The following is a 17,806-nucleotide window of genomic DNA, read 5'->3' on the forward strand; positions in this document are numbered from 1 at the left end:
ATGTATCATGAGTTGTAGATTTCACATTTTTAGCAGGGCTTCCGGAGACTGGAGAACTATTTCAAGGGTTCCTCTGTGTTGAAAAGGTTGAGAAAGGCTGGTGTAGACTAACATACACCATCAATAGACTGATCTTTACAGCTCACTATCCAATATCCATTTCCTGCAAATCTGTTAGTGGGCCGTCCGCCCTGGGGGGCCGGGATCGAGTAGCGTTTGGCCCGTTGTATGAAGGTACTCGGCCTGCGACCCGCCCATGGATTCACCAGGGATGACTTGGACTTGTCACAGCTGATTTGTAGCTCAGCCCATGGAGTTGGGCATAGTTGTCCAGGTCATTGCAGTATTGTGTGCTCATTGTGTCGTCATTGTCAGAGAAGAGGTCCTAGTATGTGTTGGGATGGGGGAAGATGCACAATAATAGACAGCTGGGATGTGAATGGGCTCCTCACCCCCCCTCTAAACGGTATGTGTTGGTGACATTGTCCTCATTACAATGTGAAACATCCCTATAGTACAGCTGGAAATCTCAGTTGTCTGCCTGCATGCATTGTTCCAACCACTCACGTATATCTAATAGTTACATCACTTCTATAAAATATAACTAATATTCGGAGAGCAATCATGTCACCCCCTCACTAAAATGTATGTGCAGCGTAAAGGTGACACCTGTTAAAAATATGTTAGTCTTGTTGAGTAATGTTGTCACGCTTGTCCAGCTCTATTTATTTATTAATTAATGGTGTCACAGCCAAATATATCTGATGTATGGGGAGTAGTGATGTCATTCCTGTATGATGTCATTTACATGTTGGATAGCTGCCTGTATCTTCTATATGGATTGGGCTTGCTGATGTTTAGTCTTTTTTTTTGCCTATATGTTTAATAAAGTGTACAAAACGATATTACATTTAAAAAAGAGCGATGCCGCTTCTGTAAAATATATATTTGGGGAGTAGTGAGCTCATCATTGCAAAATATAATGCGAAGGCTATACTGAAATAAATACAAAAGTGGGCATAACTTAACCACTTCAGCCCCGGAGGATTTTACCCCCTTCCTTACCAGAGCACTTTTTGCGATTCGGCGCTGCGTCGCTTTAACTAACAATTGCGTGGTCGTGCGACGCTGCACCCAAACAAAATTGGCGTCCTTTTTTTCCCATAGAGCTTTATTTTGGTGGTATTTGATCACCTCTGCGGTTTTTATTTTTTGCGCTATAAACAAAAGAAGAGCGACAATTTAAAAAAAAAAAAACAATATTTTTTTACTTTTTGCTATAATAAATATCCCATTTAAAAAAAAAAAAATTTACCTCAGTTTAGGCCGATATGTATTCTTCTACATATTTTTGGTAAAAAAAAATCGCAATAAGCGTATATTGATTGGTTTGTGCAAAAGTTATAACATCTACAAAATAGGGGATAGATTTATGGCATTTTTTTTTTTTTTTACTAGTAATGGCGGCGATCTGCGATTTTTTCGTGACTGCGACATTATGGCAGACACATCGGACACTTTTGACACATTTGTGGGACCATTCGCATTTACACAGCGATCGGTGCTATAAAATTGCACTGATTACTGTGTAAATGTGACTGGCAGGGAAGGGGTTAACACTAGGGGGCGCTGCAGGGGATAATTATGTTCCCTGGGAGTGATTCTAACTGTGGGGGGAGGGGACTCACAACGGGAGGAAACCGATCGGTGTTTCTCTGTACTGAGAACACACCATCGGTCTCCTCTCCACTGACAGGAAGTGGATCTGTGTGTTTACATATGCAGATCCACGGTCCTGCTGTGTTCCCAGTCAATCGCAGGGTGCCCGAGCGATGTCACGCGCACGCACACCGGGTCCCGAGCGATGTCGCGGGTGCGCATGCGTGCGCGCGTGCGAATGAGAAGACGTCATAGGACGCCCGCCCAAGATGGGAGATCCCATCTGCGGGCGTCATATTACAATACGCCAGTGTTGAAGTGGTTAAGTTACATAGGTTGTTCAAATTTCACATGTTGGTAGAGTAAAGCCTCTTACACACGATCGGACTTTCCGAAAACAAAACCGTGGAATTTTGTTCAAAGGGTGTTGGCTCCAACTTGTCTTGCATACTAGCCAAGCATGTTAGCCAATATTTATTGGGGGAAAGTCCGACAACGAATGTCCGATGGAGCATACACACGGTCGGACTTACCGCCAACAAGCTCACATCCAACATTTCCTGTTGGAAAATCCGATCGTGTTTATGCGGCATAACTCTTCCTCTAGAGCAGTGGTCCTCAGGGCCCACTAACAGGCCAGGTTTTATGTATTACCAATCACTGAGCAGCAAATGATATCACCTGTGATGTATTTCCGTTATCTTGCAAACCTGGCCTTTTAGTGGGCCCCCGAGGACAGGGTTGATGACCACTGGTCTAGAGTAAGGCTGGTCATACATTATACAATTTTCTTCTATAGATTTCCTTTATATTTACCAAAACCATATAATATGAGGTCAAATCTGAACACTTTCAGTTTGTGTGCAATCAGGCAAGCCCTTGTACTACACAGTTGAAGGTAAATCTAAAGGAAATTGAATAAGAAAATTGTATGGTGTATGGCCAGCTTTATTCTTCTTTTCCATTGCAGTTAGGTAAGTACTAGATTCAAAGCAGAAGCAATGTTCTGTCGTGGAGTTCTTGATGGGGCTGCAGGCTGTCCAACGTTCACAGACATCTATAGAATTTATACGGAAATGACACCGACAAGAGCAATGTGCACAGATGGATGAAGAGGTTTAAAGAAGAGGAAACCAGCATTGAAGACAAACCACGCAGTGGATGAATTGTTTCACGTGGACAGACGAGGCGGAATACGTGAGCTTGCTGCTCAACTGGACTGTATACAGAAGATGGCGGAAGACTTAGGGTATTGGAAAGTGTGTGCAAATTGGGTACCTCGACAGTTGGCACCAGAATTGATTAAGAGAAGGGTGGAACTCTTGATCTGCTCGAAGCATTTGAAGCCAGTGAAGACACGTTTTTTTGCTGGTCTGGTGACAGGGGATGAAGCTTGCGCACATCTTTGTAAACCGGAAACAAAGAATCATTCCATGGAAATGGCGTGACACCTAAAACGTTCAAGAGCCAGCAACCAGCACAGAAAGCCACGGTGACTGTTTTTTGGGATGACGGAGGCATCATTCTCCTTGATTTTCTGGAATGGGGCCGTACCATGACCAGGGAGCAGTAAATTGAGGCAGTTAAACTTAGAGAGGACATTAGGACTAAGAGGCCCGAACAAGAATCTGAAAACTATCCACATTCACCAGGACAATGCGCGATCACACACATCTTTGGTAACAAGTCAGGCGATTTGCAGATTCGGCTGGTCAGTGCTCCCTCATTCACTGTACAGTCCAGATTTATTGCCCTGCAACTTTCAAATGTTTGATCCAATAAAGAACGGTCTTCGGAGACAATGATTTGACAACACAGATGAGGTGGAAGTGGCTGTGAAGTAGTGGGTACAACGGTACACACATACATTTTTTCAATAAGGATTTAAGAGTTGGGTTCAATTGTGGCACAAATGCATCACTTGTGATGGAGACTATGTTGTGTAATACCTTTGTATAAAGGAAGTTATGCCTTGTACACACGGTCGGACTTTCCGATGGAAAATGTTTGATGGGAGCTTGTTTTTGGAAATTCTGACCGTGTGTAGGATCCATCGGACCGTTTCCATCGGAAATTCCGTCGCACAAAATTTGAGATCTGGTTTTCAAATTTTCCAACAACAAAATCCATTTGTGCAAATTCTGATTGTGTGTACACAATTTCCAATGCACAAAGTGCCACGCATGCTCGGAATCAAGCAGAAGAGCAGCACTGGCTATTGAACTTCATTTTTCTCGGCTCGTCGTATGTGTTGTACATCACCGCATGCTTGACATTCGGAATTTCCGACCAACTTTGTGTGACCGTGTGTATGCAAGACAAGTTTAAGCCAACATCTGTTGGAAAAAATCCATGGATTTTGTTGTCGAAAAGTCCAAATCACTGTCTGATCGTGTGTACGGGGCATAACTCTGCCAACATTTGACATTTGAACGATCTATATACAGTAACTAACAAAAAAGTTATACCTACTTTTGCTTTACTTTCGGTATAGCACTTGCATATAATTGAAGATGGAGAGTAGTGATGTCACTTCTTTAATTATGAAATATTTGAAGAGCAGTGATGTCATTCTTGTATATTTCTAAAATATTCATAGTGTAGTGATGTCACTTTGATAAATACATATCACTCTGTAGAGTAGTGATGTAATTCCTGTATATTTATAAAATATTTGGAGAGTAGTGATGTCACTCCTGTAAATATATAACATATGTTTGGGAAGTAGTGATGTCCTCCTTGTCATACAATATACAGTACTGTATGTGGAGGGTAGTGACATCACCCCTGTAACAGATGTTGGAGATCAGTAATTTCACTGTATCATATAACATGTATTTGAAGAGAATTGTTGCCACACCAGTAAACTACTGGGAGACCAATTATGTCAATCCTGTAAAATATAGTGAGCATTTTGAGTGATAATGTCGCTTTTGCAGAATATAATGTATATTTGTGGAGTGGTGGTGTCATTCCTTTAAAATATGTCTGGAAAGTGGTTATGTCCCTCCTGAAAAAAGTAACATGTTTGTAAAGCAGTGATGTCATCCTTGTTTACAATCTAGTATGTATTGGAGAATGGTGATGTCATCCTTGTACAATTTAACATATATTGGAGAAGAGTGATGTCATCCTTGTACAATTTAACATATATTGGAGAAGAGTGATGTCATCCTTGTACAATCTAATATGTATTGGAGAACAGTGATATCATCCTTGTACAATTTATTATGTATTGGAGAAATGTGATGTCATCCTTGTACAATCTAACATGTATTTGTAGAGTGGTGATGTCATCCTTGTACAATTTAATAAATATTGGAGAACAGTGATGTCATCCTTGTACAACCTAACATGTATTTGTAGAGTAGTGATGTCATGCTTGTACGACCTAACATTTATTGGAGAATAGTGATGTCATCCCTGTACAGTGTAATATGTATTGGAGAACAGTGATGTCATCCCTGTACAATGTAATATGTATTGGAGAACAGTGATGTCATCCCTGTACAATGTAATATGTATTGGGGAACAGTGATGTCACCCTTGTACAACCTAAAATTTATTGGAGAACAGTGCTGTCATCCTTGTACAACTTAACATGTATGTTTAGAGTAGTGATGGCATCCTTGTGCAATCTAACATTTATTGGAGAACAGTGAGGTCATCCTTGTACAACCTAACATGTATTTGTAGGCTAGTGATGTCATTGTACAACCTAACATTTATTGGAGAATAGTGATGTCATCCTTGTACTATGTAATATGTATCGGAGAACAGTGATGTCATCCTTGTACAATCCAACATTTATTGGAGAATAGTGATGTCATCCTTGTACAATCTAACATTTATTGGAGAATAGTGATGTCATCCTTGTACAATCTAACATTTATTGGAGAATAGTGATGTCATCCTTGTATAATGTAATATGTATCGGAGAACAGTGATGTCATACTTGTACAATCTAACATATATTAAAGAAGAGTGACGTCATCCTTGTACAATCTAACATTTATTGGAGAATAGTGATGTCATCCTTGTACAATCTAACATTTATTGGAGAATAGTGATGTCATCCTTGTACAATCTAACATTTATTGGAGAATAGTGATGTCATCCTTGTATAATGTAATATGTATCGGAGAACAGTGATGTCATCCTTGTACAATCTAACATATATTAAAGAAGAGTGATGTCATCCTTGTACAATCTAACATTTATTGGAGAATAGTGATGTCATCCATGTACAATCTAACATTTATTGGAGAATAGTGATGTCATCCATGTACAATCTAACATTTATTGGAGAATAGTGATGTCATCCTTGTACAATCTAACATTTATTGGAGAATAGTGATGTCATCCATGTACAATCTAACATATATTTGTAGATCATTGATATGATTCTGTAGGAGATGACGTATCTGTATGTAGGTAATAGATGGCAGCCTATGGGTAGTACATAGGAGATGGTACTTGTACACGTCATGAACCTTGGGTTGAATTCCTAGGCTACACTCAGGAAGATGTCGCATACTCAGTACATGCCAGGCTGCTCAGAGCTGACACTACAAAGACAAGACAGGGGTACCGGAGGGAGACGGGAGAGGACAAGGCAGAGGATTGGAGGATGGGCAGGGAGATGTGAAGGATGCAGAGGAGGAATAAGTGATGGAGGAGGAGGAGGAGGTGACTGACAAGGCTGCATTGAGGACCAGAGACCGGAGGTGGGGGGGGGGGGGGGGGCTGAGATTGAATTCTAAATTGGATAGAATGGTAGCACATATAGAAGGAGAGCTGATCGGCAGGTGTGACAGTCTCCTCCTCCGTGTCCCTCTTCTCAGGGGGCCCTCGAGCAAAGAAAAGAAAAAAAAATCCAAAGAAAAGAGGAAGGACGGAGGCATCTCCTCCCCCCTCCTCTCCCCCCCCTTCTCCTCTTCGCAGCCAATAGCCGAAAGAGCTGCACCATCCTCACTTCCATATATAAGTGCGGAGAGGGGGACCCGACTGTTCACATGAAGGGAGAATAGGTGTCAACACTTTGGGAAAAGACACAGAGCATCACATCGGACCCTACCCTCCTCCCTTTTCTCTCACTCCCTTTCTCCAAATTCTAGCAACCCCCCCTCCTCTTCTTTCCAGACAAAGGCCCCCCACCCCCCTAAACTGCTTATCCATCCCTTCTCCTCACCGATTTTTGGGAACCTTTTTTTCTACCTATTTTTGAGCCACCTTTGGATTCTTGTCTCAGTTTCCATATATATATAATATATATATATATATATATATATATATATATATTTTTTGCCAAGCTGAGGAATCTTTTTGGTACCGTTTGATTCTTATTACCTATTTTTTTTTTTTTTTACATTTTTTTTTTTTACGAACGTTCCCTGTCTCGATCCCGTGACGGCCGCCGGGAAGGGGCAAGGGAGCGGCGGGGTGGGCAGGCGCACCTCGGACGCCAGGACGCTGAGGAAGGGATCCCGACGGCAAGAGAGGCGCAACCGAAAATCCACAGCATCTAACCTACGTTCCCTCAGCATGGTGACTGTAAGTACCGCCATTTTATGCTATTGCCCAACGGGGAAAAAGGGGGGGGGGGGCGGGGATGGGTGGTTTGAGGTCTCCTCGAGTGTGATGGCAGGAAGGGGTTAAGGATGAAGATGACGGGTTGTATTCTGCAGGAAAGGTGGATAGAAAAGGGTGGAAGGATGGAGGAACAATTCCCAGGGGACACCCATATGGGACTTGACTACGTCTTACAATGCAGAAGAAGAAAAGACATTTCCAATGGGAGGTTGCCTTGTGTCCTTGGTACGGCGGAGTCATACCACGTATCGGAAACAGAAAGATAGATAGATAGATAGATAGATAGATAGATAGATAGATAGATAGATAGATAGATAGATAGATAGATAGATAGATAGATGTGCAGACCAACACAATATACACCCAGCCCATTTGCAGCTGGTACCTACAGGAACATGGTGATGGTGGTGTTGGTGGAGAGGGGGGGGGGGGAGGTGGAGAGAAGGTTCTTGAGAACAATAGAAGAGACATGGCAGTGATTGGGCGTGTGAGCACGCGTGTGCGTGTAGGCATGGCTGCTTGATAGACATATGATGTGTATAGTCAATGTATTAAGTACTAAGCAAAATGAAATGTTAACTCGATATATAAAGTCTTATCCATTCTTTCCATTTGAGCACCATCCTATGTTAATGTTGGTGTTGAGGTTTAATATTATGTGGTATCCCCATACCATAATATATAATATACACATAGGGGTCTATTTATAAAGGTTTTCACCCAACTTTCACCAAGGATTCTTCCATGAAAGCTGTGAATAATGATTTCATTATATATAGCGTCCTCTGCAACACTGGGCACCCTGTTCCCCCCCATACGAACGGACTTAAAGGGCTTGTGAGCAAAGTACAGCAACCCATAGCTGCCAATCAGAAAGCATCTTTCATTCATCCATCAAACGTTAACCAAAATCCAATTGGTTGGTATGAGGTACTGCACTGTGCATATGATAATTTGTCTCTTTACTGCCTTATGGAAAGGCCGATGGCCACACAGGGGTTGATTTACTAAACAAAATCTGGTGCCACTCCGCAATCAGCTTCCAGCTTTTTTGTCCAAGCTTAATCGAACAAGATGAAGTTAGAAGCTGATTGGCTACCGTGTACGGCTGCACCAGATTTTGCGCTCTCCAGTTTTAGTAAATCAACCCCACAGTCTCCCACATACATTGTCGCATGTGTCGCACCATCTGCGATAATGCTGTCCAGTGTCATGCCCTGTCCTGCAGGTTCGGTTGACCAAGCAGTGACGACCAAGCACAGTTACCCATAGCAACCAAATCTCCATTTCTTTAAGCCTACCAGTGATTGATACATTCTGATTGGTTGTCATCCACTTTTCACACTGTCTTTGACTACGCTGTCCGGTGTCATGCTCTGGCTGACATATATTGCCCTGTGCTGCACAGGTTTGGTTGACCAAGAAGTGATGACCAAGCACAATAACCCATAGCAACCAAATCTTCATTTCTTTAAGCCACACAGGTGAAAGATGCATTCTGATTGGTTTGCCATGCTTTACAGCAGTCTGCTCTTCGCTGTGTGCTGTAGTGAGTAAACGTGCATCGTGCCCTTTGTTACACACTGCCGCACATGGAGGGCTTGTACATCTGGTAGAAGTTACAGAGCATCTTTTAGTAGTGTGAGCAAACGGTCGGTGAGCCAATGGTTGGTTGCCATGGGTTACCACGCACTCTTGTATCTGGATCTATAAACACAGGAAGGCAGAAGACTCTGTTACCCATAGCAACCCATCACATGTTCACATTCCAGTCTACAGTGGCAGAAAATGTGTGGTTGCTATGGGCAATGAGGCCGGTTTAGGCCAAGTGTTATCTAACCAAAGGCCATGCTACCTTTTGCATCTGCTGACTATCCTCGGCCCTATAGCAAACACTCTCCATTTCCTGTGTTGGAGCCACAACTGGCCCTTGACAGTTCACCTTGTGTCATATTCTGTCAGTGGCACGCATCCCCTGAAAGGCTCCATTCTCTCCTCAGCCTCCCCCCTCCTCCCTGTTTTCTCTGCAGTATCCACTCCTTTCTCTCAGACACAATCCGTCCTCTGTCTGACACTCCACTTTCACACTTAGCCCTCGGATTCACGTACCACGTTCACATGCTACCCCCGGACAATAGACTTAACAAACAAAAATGGCTGCTGGAAGTTCATTTCTCAGAAAAAAACAAAACAAAAGGGCCGGGGTCTTCATTAGCATTGGTTAGGTGAAGGCAGACAGAGCTACACCTACAGGCCTAGGACCATGTCGGGGCCCCCCCGATAGTCCATCATCCAATAACGATGGTCATCCATTGCTCTGACAAGGACCTCACCTAGAAAAAATATCTTAACCCGATAAAAAGAATGTAGTTGTTTTTTTTTTTTCAGCAGTGGCAAGTGTCATTATGGCCTGGGGGGGCAGGAGGGACGCTGCTGACAGAGAGATGGATGATGGAGATGGTAATGAGATACATAGCGATGGAGGAGAAGAGGGAACGGTGAGAAACGAGACAGGTGGAGATGGATTAGGAGGGAATTTGTGAGACACGGAGGCAGGAGTGAGGGTGACATTGTGAGACGGCAAGATGGAGAGAGGAGATTTCAATGCACGGTCTTGTGGGCGGAGGTTGTCATTGTGATATATGGTGTGAGGAGGATGGAGAATGGGGGTCACATATATCAGGAGACCATGATGGAGTAGGGGTAGGGACTATGTTATGGCGAAAATAGATCATGAGGTACTGCGGGATTTGGTTGGCGCTAGAAAAATGCTGATGACAGAGGAGGTAGGGTTCACAAACTGAATTAATTGTTACAGAGGAACACCTGACTGAGAAACATGCGAGGCTAGAACGCTTTTGCCAGTGCACCAGGCTTTGCCTATGGTGGATGCGCGTCCACCCAAACAACTAAAAATATCACTTATCTCTACGGTGGCCACACTGTACAGGAGGTGAAGATACCATTGATATAATGTGTGGCCTTCAGGCGGTATGTGGCATGTACCATAACCACCTTCAATTTCAAAGGTGACCCGCGATCAATGTGCGCCAGAAGTAGACACAGAATTCCAAATTTTTACCTCAAAAACCGCGTGTACTTCTAGATTAGGCCTTTATGTTAAAAGGCTGGGGCAGCACAATGGCTTATTGATTGGCCCTTCTGCCTTGAAGCATTGGGGTCCTTGGTTTAAATCTCACAGGACACTATCTGTATGGAGTTTGCATGTTCAGGGTAATTGTCCCTAGTGTGTGTGCACAATGGCTATGGCTATGTACATGTGCTATCACATTCTGCATCGGGTCCCAAGCCAAGCAATAGGGGGAAGGGTTGAGGAAAGACCCGGTGAACTACCTCATAAAAAAAAAATGGCTAGAACATTCTATGATAAAGGCTCAAGGGTATCAGACATGGTACCAGGCAGCTGGCCCATAGAGTCACCAAGAGTTGGCTATAACCAAATGGGTAAATGCATACATTAAGGTTGAGTGCCAGCACTCCTGGTGACGAATTGGAAATCACCTTTGTTTTGTCTGCATTGAACGGATTATTATGATTGGTTGATGGGGATTTCAGTATGTCATGTCTTTTGATCTTTGAAATATGTAGAAGCCAAAGGGGTCTCATTTATCAACATACCTGAATGATTAATTACATTTATGACAATGTCACGTGTGGTGTGTTAAATCCATAGTAACAGATCAGCTTAATGTATAAGTGACCAATAATTACACACCAATTTCACACCAATGTTTTTTCAGTGCATTTTCAGTTTTGCATTAATGCACTACAGTCAATTTATCATGATTTCCTATGGGTCACGTTCCTGTGGGTTTTTGACCCGCTGTGTTTTTTGGAAAGGGTCAGGGATTTTTTGTTGCATTTTTTCTTTCATAGACTTGAACGGAAGACAACAGATACCTCCCAAAACCCAAAAAGCATCAAAAATGCACCCGGAAAATGCACTAACCGCAGCTTGCATAGGTGTGAACCTGGCATTGATGTATAAGAACATTAAAGTGTTACCAAACCTGTAAAAGTAAAAATCAGTGTGTATATGCTGTAAAGCATGCTTGTTATACTCACTGTGGAACCAAGGGGTTAATCCTCTGCATTGTGTAAAAAGGCTGTTTTCTTCTCTGATCCTCTCCTTCTTCCACTGTCCCCAATCCATCTCCTGATAAGACAGAGTCTTTGGAATCACTCTGCACATGCTCAGTTTTGTGTGTATTGCTAGAGAGCTTTTTTTCTTCTTGAGAGTGTGCATGTGATCAGCACAGGGCCAATCAGCACTGTCCAGATAGAGGGTCAGGGGTCCTGCAGCCTCTTAGCACAGTCAGAGGTGGATGAAAACTCCTCCTACAAGCTTTAGCCAGACACTGATAGAAGTCACAAGACTGCTATATACTGCTGATGAGAATAGGTATTTAGCCATTTATATTTACTAAAATAATTGCATTTCCATGTTCTGTGTACTGTGGGAGACCAGATTTAGTGAATGCAGGGTCCTGGGTTTAGCCCGCATCCATATTTGTTCACCAGTGGAATGCGTGTGAAACTGCGTGACAACATGTGTCCAGAACCGTCTTTACCGTAGGGCAAATGGGGCATCTGTCCAGGGCCCCACCATTGTTAAGGGGCCCAAAGCAGCTGCCCCTGGAGCCTGTGCTGACCGCCGGCTTTTTTTCCACTGGAGTTCCGCTATTTTCACTTGTAAATACAGGAGCGCTGCTTCTGTATTTACAAGTGACAGTGCTCTCCTCCCAGCGGTTGTTCACATCCCTCCCTGCTCTGCAAAACACATCCTCGATCTCTATTAGAGAGCAGAGAGAACAGAGGAAGGAGGGGGAAGGGAATGTACACAGGCAGAAGCTGCTTCAAGCCATGGACATGCAGTAAGCTACAGCTGCTCTTCTGCAGGCACACTCTGACTTTATTTAGCTGGTGAGGATTGATACCAGAGCAATGCTGTGCATTGATGGGGGTCAGCTCCAAACTGGAATCTGGGGAGAGGAGAGCTGCACTCCGTACACAGATCCCCCCTAAATCCTGCACTCCGTACACAGACCCCCCTAAATCCTGCACTCTGAACACAGATCCCCCCTAACTCCTGCACTCCATACACAGATCCCCCCTAAATCCTGCACTCCGTACACAGATCCCCCCTAAATCCTGCACTCCGTACACAGACCCCCCTAAATCCTGCACTCTGTACACAGATCCCCCCTAACTCCTGCACTCCATACACAGATCCCCCCTAAATCCTGCACTCTGTACACAGACCCCACAGATCCCCCTAAATCTTGCACTCCATACACAGATCACCCCTAAATCCTGCACTCTGTACACAGCTCACCCCTCAATCCTGCACTCTGTATACACAGCTCACCCCTAAATCCTGCACACTGTATATAGCTCACCCCTAAATCTTGCCCTCTGTACACAGCTCACCTCTAAATCCTGCACTCTGTTCATAGCACACCCCTTAACCCTGCACTCTGTACGTAGCTCACCCCTCCACACTGCTCTACTGCAGGTGGCATAACTAGTGATTTATTTCTGGTAGCCTGTCCTCAGGAATACTGCTCCTATTGGCCTCTGTTCCTAGATGCACTCAGTTAACCTTCATAGCTGTGCGTGCTCTGCTCTGCTCATTGCTAATAGCAAGGTCTAGGAATTTTCTGTCTATTGGCGGGTCCCCTCACCTCTCCAGTCCATGGTGTGCAGGCAGTGAGGAGATGATGTGCCTTAACCTATAGCAGCCAATCAGTGAGTTGTATTGATGTGCTGTGACCTCTAGCAACCGATAAGTAAGTGATAATGATGCACAGTAACCTCTAGCAACCAATCAGTGAGCAGTAAAAATGTAAGCTCTAGCAACCAATCAGTGAGCGGTAAACATGTAACCTCTAGCAAACAATGATTGAGCGGTAAGCATGTAACCTCTAGCAAAAAATCAGTGAGCGGTGAGGATGTGCAGTAACCTCTAGAAACCAATCGGTTAGCAGAAATGATGTGCTATAACCTCTAACAACTAGTTGATGAATCGCAATGTTTGCTGTAACCTCTAGCATCCAGTCAGTGAGCAGTAATGATATGCTGTAACCTCTGACAACCAATCTCAATTTCTGCCAGGCCTGATTTTAAGTCCGTGGGGGAGCCCAAAGGCAATGTTTGCCCAGGGTCCAATCAATATTAAAGACAGCCCTGCATGTGTCATTCTTGCAGGCATGTTATGGTGCAATTCATTCTTAATGCCCAAAAACTTTGCAAATACCTCTCCTCCAGTGATCCAATGGCATTGAGATCCTTGTCGACACTGACAATATTCTCACCTGCTTCATCTGGTTTCTGAGTCTTGGCTGACATGAGATGATGTAACTCCCGTACATGCACAGGAGTTAACTTATCCCGACACCAAGACACTGTGCTGAGAATGTAAACTGAGCTGTGCATGCGCAGTTCAGTGTACCTTCTACAGAAGATTGCAAACCTACAGGTAAGTTTGTTTTATCGCCGAAGATAATTAGCCTGCCTGCACGCAATTTTTTATATGTTCACTTCAGGTCCGCTATAATGGCACACCAGTGCACCTTGCTAACACGTTTGCATTAAAACATGCCAAAGCATATGGTAATAAAGTGCCATGCATTTTGATGCGGCACGCTTAAACAAAAACAGTTCATGTACTTCTTTAGTGCAATTGTGGTGTGTTTTGGGGGGCCCAAACCAGCCGCACCTTAACCCATGTAAAATGCACATTCAGGCATGTGTCCTGTTACACAAACATAGGTGTGGGAACACATTAAAGCCCGGTCACACCATCGCTTTTAAAAATGCAGGTGTTTTTTCCTTAGGGCACATAATGCATTTTAGAGAATTTTTTATGTATTGCATTAAAATTTTATGCAATGCAAGACATGTTTTACGTGCGCTTTGCGTGCATTTTACATGTGTTTTCATAACCTGGTACATATGGAAATATGACTTGAAATGCCATCTCCATGCATTGGTATTGACATTAATGTATTGTGTGTTTTCACCAAAACGCACAAAAGATGCAGCAAGTGGGATTTTTCAAAAAACAAAATGCACAGGCATCCAATGCACTGATGTGAAGAGCTTTTAGCACTGTGATCCTGCATTGCAGGACATATAAAATGCATTGGTGTGAAGGAGACCGAGGGCCTATATGATGGGATATAAATCAAATGGGTTCTTTAGGTAGGCTGTCATTCTACGGATTTCTGGTAAATCTAAAGGATATTGACGATCATATTGTGACATGTTATGGCAGATTCAGAGATTCTTCTTTTTAATTCCAAACTTGTACAGGCAATAAAAAGACAATTAGAATCTGAATAGTTACAACACAGTTCTTCTTCTGCCAGACAAGGAAGCCCAGAGTGCAGTAGCTCATAATAACCAATCAATCAAAAATAATCTTTCTTCCTTCTAAATTAAAAAAAAACAAAAACCTTTCTCTAAGCTGATCACTGGTTGCTTGGTTGGTTGGTATAGCACTGTGTGGGCATGGCTGGACTTACCTCCTTCTCACCACCATCCTATAGCTAGTTGGCAATGTTGGAGTCCTCAGGAGTCCAGTGCAAGACAAACAGTGAAAAGTGAGAACTTCATGTTTGCTTTCGCTTATTCTTTCAGATTTTGTGATAAATTAGGCCCCTTATTCTATCAGACAGGTTTGGGCAAATGTCCAAAAAAGAGCTGAGCTTTTTTCCTTTCTTTTCTTGCTAGAACATAAGAGCTGGGCTGTACTGACAGCTAGTGGAAAAGAGAAACAGACTCAATGTCACACAGCTCCTCCTGGGTGTTGTCACCCTGTAATGGGAGGGACAGGCTCCATGCCACATAGGTTCTCCTGTCTGGCTCACCCTGTGGTAGAAGGGACAGACTCCATGTCACACAGCTACTCCTGGGTGGTGTCACCCTCTGGTAGGAGGGACAGATTGCACCTCACACAGCTCCTCCTGGGTGGTGCACCATGTGGAGGGAGCCGATTGCGGCGTTGACTGCTTGGTGAAGCCCAATGACAGGGAGGATCCATTTTTTTTTTGCACACACGACTGCTCTGTCCATCACCCAGCGAACTATTCCTCTTCCGTGTGACCCCCCTCTCCCTCTTCTCCCCCCTTTCCCTGTCCCCATCTCTCTCCCCCCTCCCTCCCCCCTCCCTCTCCTCTCTCTCTCTCCCCCCTCCTCTCTCCCCCCTCCCTCTCTCTCCCCTCTCCTCTCTCTCTCCTCCCTCTCCCCTCTCTTCTCTCCCCTCCCTCTCTCTCTTTTCTAACTCCCCTCCCTCTCTCTATTTTCTCTTTCTCCCCACCTTTCGCCAACTTCCCCTTCCCCACACTCTCTCACATATTTTACTACTTCCCTCTTTCTTTCCTCTCTCTTCTTCCCTTTCACCCTCCTCATTCACCCCTTTTGCTCCCCCTCTCTCTCTCTCTCCTACCTCTCTCCCTCCCTCCTCTCTCTCGTCTCTCTCCTCCATCTCTCCCCCTCCCTCTCTCCCCCTCCCTCCTCTCTATCTCTCCCCTCCTCTGCCTCTCTCCCTTCTCTCTCTTCCCTCTCTACCCCTCTTCCCCCTCCCTCTCTCTCCTATTTCCCTCTTTCTCTCCTCCTTCTTCCTCCCTTTCACCCTCCTCATTCACCCCTTTTACTCCCCCCTCTCTTTGTCCCCCTCTCTCCTCCTTCTCCCTCTCTTGGCAGGGAAGAGTCAGAGTGGAAGGTAGACCAAGTTGCTGCACCATACGCCTCTGAGTTGTACTTGCCCCCTGGGCCAAAAGTTGCCAGTTGGCCCCTGCTCTCATTTTTCTCTATACTAGTTTGCCTTTTCCTGACACTTTAGTACAAAGAAATTCAGCAGGTGTTTTTCTGTATTCAGGTTCACTGACTATAGTAAGGCCCCTTTCACACTGAGGCGGTGCGGGCGTCGGCGGTAAAGCGCCGCTATTTTTAGAGGCACTTTACCGTAGTTTTAGCGGCGGTATTTGGCCGCTAGCAGGGCAGTTTTAACCCCCGCTAGTAGCCGAAAAAGGTTTAAAACTGCCCACTTTGCCAGCGATATAGCCGCGCTGCCCCATTGATTTCAATGGGTAGGAGCGGTTTAGGAGCGGTGAATACACCGCTCCTTTACCACTCCAAAGATGCGGCTAGCAGGACTTTTTTCACTGTCCTGCTAGCGCACCGCTCCAGTGTGAAAGCCCTCTGGCTTTCACACTAGAGGGAAAGGGGCTGGTTTTTTCAGGCGCTACACAGGCACTATTTTTAGCGCTGTAGCGTCTGAAAACCGCCCCAGTGTGAAAGGGGCCTAAATGCATTGGCTGTGTCCACAGCAGATATGGGGCATAGGTTTAGGAAAATAGATGATGGATCTATGGCCTTTGTTAGGTATAACGTAGCGCTGTCTAGTAAGTGACGTTCACTATAGAGAGGGAGCTTGAGTTGCAGTGCATATCCTGGTGTGATGTGATCCAATGACATGCTGGAATCCTTGAGGACTGGCCATGGGTGAATTGCCATCAGTGCATTGTACACTGTACAGGGCAATGTATTCATTTTTATTGCTTGAATTATTTTTCCCATTATGGGCGTGAGTGGGACCTCATGTCTATATTTTGCCTAAGGCCTCACAAAGCCTAGAGCCGCCTCTAGACTCTATGTCACATAGCTCCTTCTGGGTGATGTCACCATGTGGTGGGAGGACCAGACTCCATGTCACATAGCTCCTTCTGTCAGTGTCACCCTATGGTGGGATGGACAATTTCCATGTCACATATTTTCTCTGGTGTGGTGTTACTCTGTGATAGAAGGGACAGTTACCATTTCACATAGCTCCTCCTGGGTGGTGTCACCCTGTGTTAGGAGGAACTGAGTCAGATGTAATGAGACCCCTAACCCTTTGCAACTGCCATTTTTGCATTGCAGTCTGAAATGTAGCACCACTGATACCAGTTTAAGGAGTAAACCATTGCAGTTGGCATATTACAGCTTTGGTTTTTCAGGCTTTAATCAGTCTGTCTGTATGCATACCACCCCTTGGCCACCCTGTTGGGGGACAGAAAGACAAGGTACAGTGTTCTATCACACACCACCACCTCATCTCTTTCATTTTTTGGTAGGAAAGACAAATTCTAAATGCCTTGGTCAACAAAGTTTGCTAAGTGCAAATGTCTGAAACCCATTGTAGCAAAACTCCTGCAGTTGTACCAAGACTAGGTGACTTCTGACTCGTTCTTATGGGTATGGCACTTGGCACTTATTGCTTGGCTCCTTGCACCTTTAACATGAATAATCTTGACTTGCAGCAAAGATAATTTTATGAAGCATTCTCTATCTCATGATGGTCATCCATACCCCACCATTGAGCCAGATCCTAGGCTGCGGCAGAATTCATGGCTTTAGAAATCCATTTTGTTTTTTAAATTTGTTGATAAATTTGCATTGCTAATCAGACGTCACTGCAAGTGAAAACATTACTCTAGTCGGCTTACTGAATAGCTTTTTCCACCCAGCTGGCTTCCATTCAACTCTGAAA

General features: G+C 44.3%; 1 protein-coding gene across 11 annotated transcripts in view; it reads left to right on the top strand.

The window, feature by feature from the left end:
• The first annotated feature begins 6,589 nt into the window (after positions 1 to 6,589).
• The window catches only part of ELAVL3 (ELAV like RNA binding protein 3), a 78,021-nt gene continuing 66,804 nt past the window's right edge, over positions 6,590 to 17,806 (top strand). For 3 of the 11 annotated variants that reach the window (XM_077470351.1, XM_077470353.1, XM_077470354.1), the window contains exon 1: positions 6,617 to 7,212. Coding sequence is in view for 2 of the 11 variants with exons in the window: in XM_077470350.1 (XP_077326476.1) it covers positions 7,204 to 7,212 (9 nt within the window). In the remaining 9 variants the exon portion in view is untranslated. Of the gene's footprint in view, positions 7,213 to 17,806 lie in introns of all 11 variants that reach the window. The other 8 variants (XM_077470346.1, XM_077470348.1, XM_077470347.1 and 5 more) reach the window with 7 other exon arrangements.

Source organism: Lithobates pipiens, unplaced genomic scaffold (genome assembly GCF_037356315.1).
Source record: "Lithobates pipiens isolate NorthernLeopardFrog02 unplaced genomic scaffold, aLitPip1_a1.2 Scaffold_8, whole genome shotgun sequence".
NCBI classification, from domain to species: Eukaryota; Metazoa; Chordata; class Amphibia; order Anura; family Ranidae; genus Lithobates; species Lithobates pipiens.